The sequence below is a fragment of the Podarcis raffonei genome, chromosome 4 (genome assembly GCF_027172205.1).
Source record: "Podarcis raffonei isolate rPodRaf1 chromosome 4, rPodRaf1.pri, whole genome shotgun sequence".
NCBI classification, from domain to species: Eukaryota; Metazoa; Chordata; class Lepidosauria; order Squamata; family Lacertidae; genus Podarcis; species Podarcis raffonei.
The window spans coordinates 33,875,948-33,889,119 of NC_070605.1; the positions used below are offsets into that span (position 1 = coordinate 33,875,948).

The following is a 13,172-nucleotide window of genomic DNA, read 5'->3' on the forward strand; positions in this document are numbered from 1 at the left end:
TTAATGGTCCACCTGGAAATTATTGCTCATTGAGAAATAATTGTTTGGTCTTTAGTAGTATTCTATAGTCTTTATGGTAGACAAAATGCTTGGTTCCACTTCTGGCAAACTTCAGTAATTTCCTCACTCCTCTGCTACCTGTTCAATTTAATGATTTCCAAATTAGAAATTCTGCATTCAGTTCGTTGTGTTTGTCCACCACCACAAAAATGTCTTCTCAGTGCAAGGAACATAATTGGGTCATTGGATTATTCTAGGTGCAATTTCTATCCAAATACGATTGGCTATGGCACCAAGCACAGTTTGCAAAACACCATAGTCCAGATATAGGGGACTAGTATACCAATGATAATAAAACAGCATCTAATATTTTAGAGCACTTGTTTATTATGATCCAGTACCAGGTCACAAATCTGAGTTAGGTAATAACAGAAGCATACAGTAGCTTTTTATGGCATTACATTTTCTTGTTTTTCTCAAAATTGGTATGCACTTGTTTTCAGAGAGCGAATCTAAGCAGAGGTTTAGGGTCAGAGTTTTCCTTCTCCTAGGTGGGCTACCTTCCTAGGTTGATGAACTCAATCTGCCCCACCTTGGGGCGTTAGGGAAGGATTATTACTTCTGTTGGGGGGCACGTCATGTTCCTTCTGGGGTAGCTTATACACCTTTGGTCTTCACCCTGCACTAAGCTTTCAGCTGTGGCTCCTAGAAGCTGTCAGCATGCAACAGTGGCTGCACCTCTGGAACGCCTTTGACTGGCGGCTGTACCAGGTGAGGGTAGCCAATACATCTCAAACCATCGGTGAGTTAGGGACTTTCCCTGCATGTAAAAACAGGCTCTGGTGGATTGAGCAGACAAGACCAATAATGAGTCCAGTGGTCAAGAAGATGGTTTTTGCATGTGCTGTAGAGGGAAGTGACGGGCAGATAGAGTTCCCAGCTTCTCTGGCCATTGGCCATGCTTGCTAAGGCTGGTGCAAGCTGTACTTCAACAATATCTGAACGATTACAGGTTCCCCACACCTGCTACAGAAGCTCTCTGTCGATTGAATCAGTTTGCAAATACACCTCTTAGCTGTTAGTTGGCAGGATCCTATTAATATATTTGCTTTTGTGGGTGCAGCATTCAGCAGAAGAGTTCTGCAGAAGGTACTTACTGAATCTGTAGCATGATTGCTTCTGCCCTTTGGATTTATTCCTTTTGTGCATTTCCCCAGCCAGGGACTGCTTCCCCACTCCTTCCCCCCATGGCAGCAGCAGGAGGAGAAGCCAGCCATTGAAACTCCTCCCACTTTGAACATGGGGGGCACCCTCTCCCCAATAATATGGGTTGAAGGGCTTGGTCCCTAGGAGATGGCACCCCTGATGGCATATGACGTCTTCTGCTGTTTTCTTTAGATTCTGTCTTAGGAGTTCCATTTTTGTAGGATATGACAGTCTTTTCCAGGCTTGGTTTGGGAATGAAGAGATGGCACTTGATTGCATGTTTCTAATAGAAGGTGCTATCCCAGTAATAAAGACTGCCACACCCAGCCATAACCACTGAGAATAGGAAATTTCAAACGTCCTTTTCTCTTGACTCCCTCTGCCAATCAGACAAGGTGAGGGATAACTTCAACTCATTTGTTTAAAAAGCACTGGAAAGTTCGAATAGATATTTTCTTTCAGTAGATATCTCACAGAGATGTTCTTTCAGTAAATAAATATCAGAGGTGGGGAAGGAAGCATTGGTGATATGCTGATTTGTTAGAATTTATATCTGCAGGAAAGAGAACTCTGAAAGAGACTAAATTTAGATACTTTCCAGCGTGTACAGTGTGAGGTGCAGGGTAGATGTACCTTCTGCTTATGTGCATTGTAAGTAATAGGATATGACAGACCATATCAGAGAAGAGGTGCTGATTAATGAGCAGCTCAGGAAAGGAGGTCAACAAGTGATGAAGGGTCACAATCCAATTTATGAAAGGGGGAAAGAGGAGAATCAAAGCATTAGTATGAGGAGTTAAGTAGAAAGGCCATTAATCAGCATTGCCTTTATAAAATACCAAAATGTTTTTGCTGACTTTATTCCCTTTGCAAGCCAACACTGCATATGAAAATATGAGCATATAAAACTTCATCTTCAAGGACCTCAGTGCTATACAAAAGAGAACATCTATTATGAAAAGTAGAAAAATTATTATTGTATTTTTAGCAGTTATCCTTGCTGGAACCACGTATGAATGACTGCATGCCTCGTTGAGAAGAGATTCAAATTTTATACAAGAATATCTGCACATGCTTTCACTTCTGTGTAAAGGCAAGAGTTCTTTGGTGTCAGGCTCTTCTTAACTCATTCATGGTATGGAAGGTAACTAGAACAGGTTCAATCCCTGGCAGCTCCAATTAAAATAATAATATAGCAAGCAATGTTAAAGACTTCTGCAGAGACCCTGCAGAGCTACTGCAAGTCAGAGTAGACAATACTGCACTAGATGGACAAAGCATAAGTCAGCTTCCTATATTTCTGAGTTTGGGAGCTTTATTTCTTTCTGTAGCATGCTTTGCCTTTCTTTTTTCTTTTTAAAATAAATTTTATTAAAGATCTCTTAGTTTACAAAAATACGTGCATTGTCTCTTTTTTCAAGTTGTGTTTTCTATAGATCAGTAACATTTGTTGTGAGACATTAGTGTTGCATGCAGTATTAGCTTTGGAAGAAAATAGGGAGAAGGGGGGAGGGCAGTGCATAGGATAAAGTTGGGTGACAGTGCTTCTATTTTTCTGCTTAGTGTATGTGTGGGGGTTTGTGTCAGTGTCACTTGTGTGGGTTTTCTTTCTATTCACTCGTTATATTTCCTTAGTGGTTAGAGAGGTTGGGGGTGACCTAGGGTGTGGTAAGTTGTCTTTGGTTGGCTGTAGTGAGATTTGTTAATGTGTGCGAGTGCATGAGAGGGTGGGTTTTTAGGTCAGGTTAGCCATATTGATTCATATGCTGTCAGTGGATTCTTGTTGGGCTATGTATATGAAAAAGGGGAACCATACCGGGGTGAAGGCATAGTCTTCTATTTGTCCCCATGTCAGTTTCAGTTTATTGGTTAGTTTTTCTAGTAAGGCTGTTTCCCTATGCTGTATTGTTTTTGATATTTGGTTGGAAGCCGCCCAGAGTGGCTGGGGAGACCCAGTCAGATGGGCGGGGTATAAATAATTTATTATTATTACTATTATTATTATTATTATTATTATTATTATTATTATTATTTGATACCGTTGGTCCATGTTTACCCCTGACAGGTCTCTCCAGTGTCTGGCTATGATGTTTCTGGCTGCTGAGAGTAGATGGGTTATGAGCTCTTTATAATGTGAGTGGGCATTATTATTTTGGAAGATGTTCAGTAGGGCCAGTTCTGGGGTGACTTATAATAATTGTTTAGTTACAGAAAGGTAGCCGTGTTGGTCTGCCATAGTCAAAACAAAAAAATTTTTTCCTTCCAGTAGCACCTTAAAGACCAACTAAGTTAGTTCTTGGTATGAGCTTTCGTGTGCATGTACACAAAATAATTGTTTAGTTATTTTGCTTATTTCTTGTATGACTGATGTCTAGAAGAGTTGGATTTTGGGACATTCCCACCACATGTGGATGTATGTGGCTATGGAGGTGCATCTTCTCCAGCATTTTGGTGAGGCTTCTGATGTATCAGTGCTAGTTCCTATGGTGTTAAGAATCATCTGTAAGTGAGTTTCAGGATGAGTTCTGTCACCCTCCCATTGTTTTTTGATTATGTCAAGGGGGTCTGTGGGATTTTGGAACAGTATTTTGTGTATTGTGGATACTATCTCTTTGCCATGCCCTTTGTTGTTAGGAGGAGGTTTCCAAAGGTTGTCAAGGGCCTAGTTGCTGCTGTTTTTACTACTGGATTGTTTAAGAAGGCATGTAATTGGTGGTGTGTTAGCCAGGGCATTTGGGTGTCCCCTAGTTTGTCTTGTATTTCTTGTGTTGATGTGGGTTTGTTATTTTTGTAGAAGCCTGCTAGACGATATAAGCCTTTGGGCTTGCCAGATTTTTATCTGGAAGTTTTGTGCTGCATGATGGAATAGTGGGTGATGAGCCAGGGGGATTAGTGGGAATGGGGTTGAGGACAGTTTGCCGGCTTCTTCCTTCTATGCTTTAATCATGGTCTGTGTAAACCTGTTTAGTGTTGTGAGGATTTTCCTTAGTTTGTTTGGGAGGGATGGGTATGCTATGGTGGGGGTATTTTCGATTATGTCTCTCTCCAGGTGTACCCACTGTTTTGTTTTGTCTTCTAGAATGTATGGGATTATGTGGCACACTTGGTTGGCGATGTAGTGAAGGGGCAAGGTGTAGGTATTTGGGGTTTATTCTTGTTTTTTTGTGTGAGAAGATAAACAAGTGTAATTTTTTCTGCCATTTTCAGAGTTGGGTTGCAGGAATCCAGATTGGGAGGGTTTAGAATAGGTAGGTTAATTTTGGGAGGGTGATCATTTTGATCATGGCTATTTTGTCTGAAAGGGTGAAGTTGGTGTTGTTCCAAGTCCTCAAGTCTTTGTTGATTGTCACCACAAGGGGTTGTAATTGTGGAGATATAGTTTGTTGAGGTTTCTGGTTATTTGTACCCCTAGGTATCTGTACTTGCTGCGGCAGTTTTATCTTAGTGATGTTGGCAAATTCTTTTCGGAAGGGTGGGGTGAAACACATAGCCTCAGATTTTGCGCAGTTTACTTGTAGGCCCGATACCATTGCAAATGTGTTGAGTTCTTTGGTTAAGGTGGTTGCTGTGTTTATGGGGTCTGGTGTTGTGACCATCAGGTTGTCTGCAAAGAGCCCTAATTTATAGGTTCTGCCTTTTATTTCCACTCCCTTGATGTCTGTGGTTGCTCTGATTTGGACTGCTAGAGGTTCCAGAGCCAGAATGAATAGAAAGGGAGACAGTGGGCACCCTTGTTTTGTGCCTCTTTGGATTGCTATGGAATTAGAGTGCATACTGTCAGTCCTGCATTTTGCTGAGGCATGGGAGTAGATTTGTTTGAGGGTTTGTAAGAAGATGGGACCAATTTTCATGTTAGTTAGTACTGCTAATAGGTATTTCCATTCAAGGCAATCAAAAGCTTTGAGGATGTCTAGGGACATAATTGTCAGTGGGAGTTTAGTTGCCTTGCTATGTTCCATCAGATACAGTAGTTTCCTAATGGGGTCTGTTACATTGTGACCAGAGACAATACCTTTCTAAAGGGACTTTGTAAATAAGGAAAAGATTGGCATTCACGGTTTCTGTTATGCTTTGCCTGCACTGTACATCCAATCTAACTAAGATTCCCACCAACCTCCATAAGCTAATATTCAATACACAGGAAAGAGCATTAGAGCTTGGATATATTTGGATTCTGCACAATCCAATTAGAAACCTGAGAATTACTTTGCTGGATCTCAGTGCAAAGTTCATCTTGGCCAGTAGTCTGTCTCCAACAGTGACCAGCCAATTGTTCCTCAGAAATTTCCAAACAAGGCATCTTAAGAATGCCCATCCTTTTTTGTTTGCTCACATTATGGTATTCAGAAGTATATCACCACCATGATAAATAGCTATGGATACCATATGTCCAGTTGTTGTAAGGTTATCTAACCAACGCTGGTCACCACTTGTTGTAATGTATTCCTTAAGTTAATTGTGCATTGGCTGAAGAATGACTACTTCTTTTTCTATCCCAGAATTATTACCAGTAAAGTTATGACTCACTTGTATCTAGAATAATTTAGTATGATTTACAAACTGTTTACCCTGATTCCAGATCATTTACAAATAACTCACTTATACTTCATTTTGTTTCTTTCTAGTACAGGCACAGCTTTTCTCTGCCCCAATGAATGTCTGCGCTAGGTCTAAAACTTGGAGTGATTTACCTGAAGAGTGATACCATCAAGAAACCACTGTAAGTTAACTATGCATCCTGCGTAAAAATGTTGATCAAAAAATGAATTTTGCAGAGAATTACAGGCTACCATATACTTCCCCCCAATTATTGGGGGAATTTGAGTAGGTATTTTTTTAAAAAAAGCTGCAGTAGTGTTGCATTTTTGGTTTCCAGTTTTTACTCCTCCTTTGGAGGGAGTTTTTCAGATTTCTCTTTGCTGTAGGCAAATTGAGTAAGGTTCTTAAGACTGTTCATAGATACATTCAGTGTTCAGTCATTAAAAGCAATCACGAACATGTGCTGATTAAAAAGAAAAGACTAGGTTAACACACTTCAGGATGAATTCAAAGTTCAAGCTATTATGATTGTTCCATCAGCAAAAACATTTCTGCTTGCCAGATGGAATGATCTCCCCTCTGCCTACCTCCAGAGCCAATATGGAAGGCAGGAGTGAGGAAAGCCCCATGGCACTCTTCCTTCCTGTGGTCTCCAGCAACCGGTATTCAGAAGCACACCGCCTTCAGACATCTGAAGGCAGCCCTGTTTAGGGAAGATTTTAATGTTTGAAGTTTTATTCTGTTTTTTTTGCGTTCTATTAGAAGCTACCCAGAGTGGCTGGGGAAACCCAGCCAGATGGGCGGGGTATAAATAAATTATTATTATTATTATTATTATTATTATTATTATTATTATTATTATTATTATTACTGGGGAAGCAGAGTATAGCCATCATGGCTAGTAGCCATTGACAGCTGCCTCCTCTATGTCCAGTCCTCTTTTAAAGCCATCCAAGGTGCTTGCCATCACTGCCTCCTATTGGAGCGAGTTCCATAATTTAATTATGTGCTATGTGAAGAAGTACTTTTTTAAAAAATCTGTTCTGAATCTTCTAACATTCAACTTCATTGGATGTCCATGAGTTCTAGTGTTTTGGACCTCTATACTCTTGATTTACACTTCATTTCATATGATACTGAAAAGATCTCCTTGCCTTTTCCTCAAATACACTGCTACTTAAACTTTCTTTTATTCAGAACGTTTCCAGTTTGCTTGTTCCTTGTGGACCACTATATTTTTTCAGCAATGCCACATAGGAGAATGCTTGGGAGGCTTCTGATTTAAATCCCAATGCTTGGGAGGCTTCTGATTTAAAACACCAGTGTAATTGTATGGGATGAAGGGAAGGGGGATTTATATCTGTTCTGAATAATAGCGTCTCCACTTGATTGCTAAAAGCCTCAGAGACATGGAACATGTACAAGCATAGCATTGCCTACCTATTACCTGGCAACAATTCCCCCTCCCCTTCACCTCCATGCCACATCAGGGTGGAGAAAGCATGGAGTTCTAATTCATCATTTGTCCCTGTTTGACCCAGAAATGGCCTCTGGTATTTTCCTCTATTGTTTTATCTGTGGTCAAAGTGCATACCAGCAGTGGTTTGCATACTATGAATCGCTGCTTTAATGTACTGACTGAAAGTCCTTTTTGCCTGGCTTCTCTTAATTTTTCTGCCGCCGTCAAAAGAGCTTGATTCCTACAGTAGTTATAAGATGCTAGTCTGAACAACTCTTTGGTCCCTGTTCAGGCTTGATCTTTATACTTGTTTGGTCAGGTTGCCATGGAGAAGTGTCTGGTCTTTGCTGAGTTTGTGGTGTCTCTGAGTTAAGTATTACCTATCTGGAGGGAACTCGCAGTCAGAGTTGTCTTTTCTCTCATCTATGAAGGGTTACATTTTGAAATAATTGGGAATGTATGTCAAAATGGAGCTGCAATACTTGGCTTGACTTACCCATTAATTTCTGCTCAGCGGAAGTTCAGAGTCAGACTTTATCTAATCTTCAAAAGTAAATTCAGAATTTACACTATATAGTGTCAAGCTGTTAAGAATGTCCAGGAGTAAACATGCTGATCCATGTTCAGAATCAAGTCTTTGTTTTAGAAGCACATTTTAAAAACACATTCATGTTGTATCAGACAGATGGGATATTTTAGCAGCTGATCAAATAAAATTTGCATGTCTGTTGGAAACCAGAGTCGGATGCTTTAATTTTTGTTAGCACTATATGGTTATATATTTAGAGAAAAGTAACCCAACATCACCCACTAAGGAGGGACGTCATCAGGGTTGTCTGAATTCTGAACTGAACACACACACACATACACATTTTCTGCCAATATATTATATATCAAATGAAGCAGATTTGCAATATTTGCTGATTTAGCATAATTCATTCCAATTCTGCTAGTCATAGGAAGCAGCAAGGAACTGTTTTGGGTACTAAAGGTTGGCCTCTTGGCCTTGTAGATCCTGCTACCCTCTGGCTTTGGGGATATTACCAAACATTATCAACATGTTACAACCATAAGGACTAGAACAGTGTTTTTCAACTGGTGAGGCACCCCCCCGGGGGGGCATATAAATATTTCATGAGGGGTGTGTTTCCAAAAAATATGTACAATGTATGTAAAATATTATAATAAAAATTAAGTCACAATATTTCAATAACATTGTTAGGGAAGTCAGGTTTGAAGGAGGTATGGGATTTTTATGTTGGCTGAAAGGAGGCGTGAGTTTTTAAAAGTTGAGAAACTCTGGGCTATAAAATTATCCTTTTGTTGAGAAAGATTTACAGGATGGTGAATTCTATTTCAAGTACTAAGTTTTGTGCCTTTCCTTGTTTGGAATCACAAAGTGCAACCCTGTCATAATGCTTGAAAATGAGTATAGGGTGATAGTTAAAAACAAAAATCTTCAATAAAAACAGAGATAATGGAACATTTAAAAGCATGGAGTTGACAATGCCCCAAAATGTGCTCCTTTCTCTCTCTGAAACATATGCCAACTAAACCACAACTCACTGCAATCCTTGATTAGTTGTAAGAGAATATGGTACATATATAGAAGAAGCATAAAAAAACAGAAGGCATCATTTTTAATTGAAAACTATTGACATTTTATGGGATTTTGTAAGAAGAGCAACAGCAACTGAGGAAAAGCTCAACAGATTGTTTTAACTAGGAATATTTCAAAGTGCTAAATATATACTGTTTGGTTAAATGATGATTAGCAAATTTAAGAACAATTTTTACAAATATTTGAAGTGTGTACCTATAAACGGGTAAAAGGCTACTGAAAGTGGTGTACAAAGAATAATAAGATAATGTTTTTTAATAAAAAAAATGCAGAGAAAACTGCCCAATACTGGTATCTGGAATACTCAGATATTCCTAGTCAGATGTTTCTCTCCTTGACATCTGATGGGAGGATGTTCCACAAGGCAGGTGAAACTGCCGGGGTAGCGAAGAACTACATCACAACATTTAGAGAAGAGCAAAATCCAAATGATAGCTAAATTCCAAGCAACACATTAGTCCAGGAGGTTCAGATCAGTTCAGCTCAGTTCAGTTCATATTGAAAATTGGAAAATTCTTCAAGTTCCCATAACCAAACATATCATAGGACTCAGGAGCAACTATACAATCAGAAACTCAGGGGCAGCCCAGACTTTAGAATGGGGTCAAATCCAGCCAAGATACATGACAAGGCAGGGTGTAGGGTAGGTGCTCAGGGTTTGGGGAAATAATATCATGCACCCCTCCAATAAAAACTAAGCCAGTGCACGTAAATTTCCATCAGAGTAACATGTAGGACCTTGTTTACTGACAAATTCCAGAGCATAGGTAGTTGGCAGTAGAGAACAGACGTTGCATTAGCCTGTGGCAGCAAAGCAGGCTAAAGTCTTGTAGCACTTAACTTGGCATAGCCTTCATTCAATGTGATTAAGTGGTGGCGCTGTGGTCTAAACCATTGAGCCTCTTGGGCTTGCCGATCAGAAGGTTGGCGGTTTGAATCCCTGCAATTGGGTGAGCTCCTGATGCTCGGTCCCTGCTCCTGCCAACCTAGCAGTTCGAAAGTATACCCAAAAGTGCAAGCAGATAAATAGGTACTGCTCTGGCAAGAAGGTAAACGGTGTTTCCATGCCCTGCTCTGGTTTTGGTGTTGTGTTGTGCCAGAAGCGGCTTAGTCATGCTGGCCACATGACCCGGAAAAACTGTCTACGGACAAACACCGGCTCCCTCGGCCAATAAAGCGAGATGAGCGCCGCAACCCCAGAGTCATCTGCGACTGGACTTAACTTCAGGGGTCCTTTACCTCTACCTTTTTTAGTCTACCAAGATTGACGTTGCAATAAACATGTTAGGACAGGATTCAACTAAGTTATTGTGTGTGTAGAATGAAGTCCACTTGCACAAAGGGATTCCCCTGCTCCCCTTAATCTGACGTGGAGTGTTGGCGAGACCCCCAGATCTCCATTCTGGAGGGCACACAGGAGGAGGAAAGGGGCGAAAGTCCCACTGCATAAGCAGACCTTGTTCCCCATGTGCATATTCCATGTAGTGCTACCTTGAATGCCACCCTTAGTCTTCAAGGTAACACAAGCTTTTTGTTTTGTTTTTTGTTTTGTTTTGTTTTGTTATACTTGCATCCCACCTTCTAGCTAGAAATACGTTTTAGACTCAAAGTAACAGGATTTGAGTGAGTGAGTGACTTGTATAGTAATTTATTCTTTTTTTAAAAAAAAGCCTCAAAGTGATTTACAATGTTCATAATGCAATACAATATGATAAAAACATTAAAACAATGCACAATACTAGGGCAGTAATCTTTTTTAACACACACACCAAAGCCTTGGTGACTGCAGTTTGCAGGTAATATTGGCATGAAGAACCTCAGTGTTTACCCGGTATTCCTCTTGGCTGTGTGGATGCAAGGTTTTCTTTTGATGTAGTCAAGCAACATGCTTATTTACTCCATCTGTTTACCCAGTCCCTTCTCTTTTCTTTACCATGGCTTTTAAAGGAAAGGAGAAGAAGGGAATATTTATTTGCTCTGCCAATTTGCTTTACTTGAGCTTTCATTTTCCGGCTGAGCAGAAGCTTCATTGGGCTGTATAATTTTAACACTTAGGGCAAAGATTCATTTTTAAATTTTTTTTAAGGGAGCTTAGCAGACTAACCTCTGGCAGGGTGACCAGGAGGAAGATTCTAAAGGAAGTTCTCTCTGTTTGTAATGTAGCCTTGCGCTAGCTGGTCCTCTGCTGCCCTCTGAAGGCTTACTGCTGCAATTGGCAGCCACCGAGGTTTCACAAGAACTTTCACATGCTGTGCTCTCTCAAACATACCAGGCTTATATAATTTCTTTATATAACCAGAGACAATGTTCTTGATTAATAGAAAAGTGGCTTTGCTCCCTATTGTGCGATAAGGTGCTTTCCTGAATATTTCTTCATTTCTGAATCCTTTACAGTACAAAATTGTTTTTCTCACACTTTTGTGGGAGAAAACTTTTTATGAGGGGAAAGGGGAAGCAGAAAATAGAATCGTTTTCTAAGATAAATGGCTTTGTTTTTAATGAATCTGTGCTTTTCCCGATTATAATTTTTTTCTCCTTGCACTCCAGATTTTGTGTGAAGGTTTTCATTCCAGATTCCCTCATATTAGAATTTTATGTAACTTCACTAATAAATATCTCGTGATATTTGTGCATATGTGTGTTAGCTATTTACTTCTTCACACAGCGCTTAAACTATGGAACTTGCTCCCATGGGAGGCTGTGATGGCTTTAAAAGAGGAGTAGACAAATTTGTGGAGGACAAGGCTATCAACAGCTACTAGCCACAATGGCTATGTTTTGCAGTCACTGTCAGAGGCATAATGCTGTGAATACCAGTTGTTGGGAATCACAGGCAGACAGAATGCTGTTGTGCAGTTTGCAGGATTCCTACCAGGGTCTGGTCAGCCACTATGGGAACAGGATGCTGGACTCAATGGGCCATTGGCCTGGTCCAGCAAGCTTGTTTTATGTTCTTATATGCAGACAACCCAAATATCTACTAGTTGCATAGGTCTACCTCCTTTCACCATCTCTCCACAATTACCAGCGTGTGTTTCTCACCCCTTAACATTTCTGGTCAAATTATTTCGTGTTAGCTGTTGAAGAAAAACAGTTCAACCTGTAAATCAAAAGAAAAAAATTGGGCTGGACCCATGTTTTTAAATATTCTGTTATCCAGCATTTATTGTTCTTTGTTATTTTCTCTGCCCTTGGAAAATTGTTGGTTTTTTCCTCATTTTGTTAAAACTGAGCATTATTGTTGAGTTGATTTTCTTGTTTTTATCATTCCAACTCAAGCTTTTAATCTCTTCTACAATCTGATCCTGTGCAGGAAGCACAAAGTACTAGTTTTCACAGAAACGTTTGTCTTTGAAACCTACCCTTCCATCATATGGCATTGTATTTCTGATTTTTACTTCAGTGTTCCCATCCTCAAAAGATGCCTTATCCATAGTCCTCTTAAAACTTTCCGGATCTTTCCAAGCAAACATAAAAGAATTTGCTTTTATATCTGCCAAAGCAGTATCAACATTTATCCAGAGCATTTTATCTTCAACCCCACTTTACAGATAGGGATAGGGATAAACTTACAGCAGGAAAGAAAGATGGTGTGGCAGTTTTCCTGATATTTTGGGACATGTGAACCCCAGTGCTAAAAGGTAAGATAGGGCACAACTCTGAACAGAACAGATTTTAAAACAAAACGTGCTAACATGGCATGTTTAACAACTTCAAAATGGCACAGGAAGTGGGGAACACTTTCGTCACACATTTATTTGAATACTTGCCTGGGTGCCATAGGTGACAAGCAATTCCACCAAGAGTTCGTGGGATTAGTGAGCGTGTGCATTGGTGGAAAAGGGGTGGATTGCTGTCTCTGCCTGCTTGCTGGTTTCCATGCTCAACATTGAGAAAGGCAAACCAGACTGAGTAGGGATAAATTGTTCCATCCCTTTTCCACAAACCCATTGTATATCTGAGCAGCTGCTGAGGAAAAAAAGGTCCATGGGAAACTAAGCATGCTGGCGGATAATGGATGGAGGGATTCATTCCTTCTCCACCAGGCTACTTGGCAGTGAGGAACATTTGGCCCTCCTGCTGGTGTTAGATTCCATCAATCCAAGCCGGTATGGCTAGTGTAGACTTCCCCTTACCTTTTAAGTACTCAATCTTGTTCTGATCTTAAAGGAGAGGACTCATAAAGGTTTTTAAAGGCTTCTCCTGCTTCCCTTTTCAGTTCCTGATTTCTGCAACAAAGTGCTTTAAATCAGTCTTGTCACTTCCATTAGAAGCACGGGGACTTTCTTAAAGTGACCCTAGCTAGATGACCCACTTCTGTTGGGGGTGGAGCAGCAGGTGTGGCTG

At 40.2% G+C, this 13,172-nt stretch overlaps 1 protein-coding gene across 7 annotated transcripts in view; it reads left to right on the forward strand.

The window, feature by feature from the left end:
• The window catches only part of ZBTB20 (zinc finger and BTB domain containing 20), a 484,288-nt gene that overhangs the window by 445,443 nt on the left and 25,673 nt on the right, over positions 1-13,172 (forward strand). For all 7 annotated transcript variants that reach the window (XM_053386091.1, XM_053386092.1, XM_053386087.1 and 4 more), the window contains one exon: positions 5,832-5,926. In XM_053386091.1, coding sequence (XP_053242066.1) covers positions 5,862-5,926 — 65 coding nt within the window. In that variant the 5' untranslated portion in view covers positions 5,832-5,861. The remainder of the gene's footprint in view (positions 1-5,831; positions 5,927-13,172) is intronic.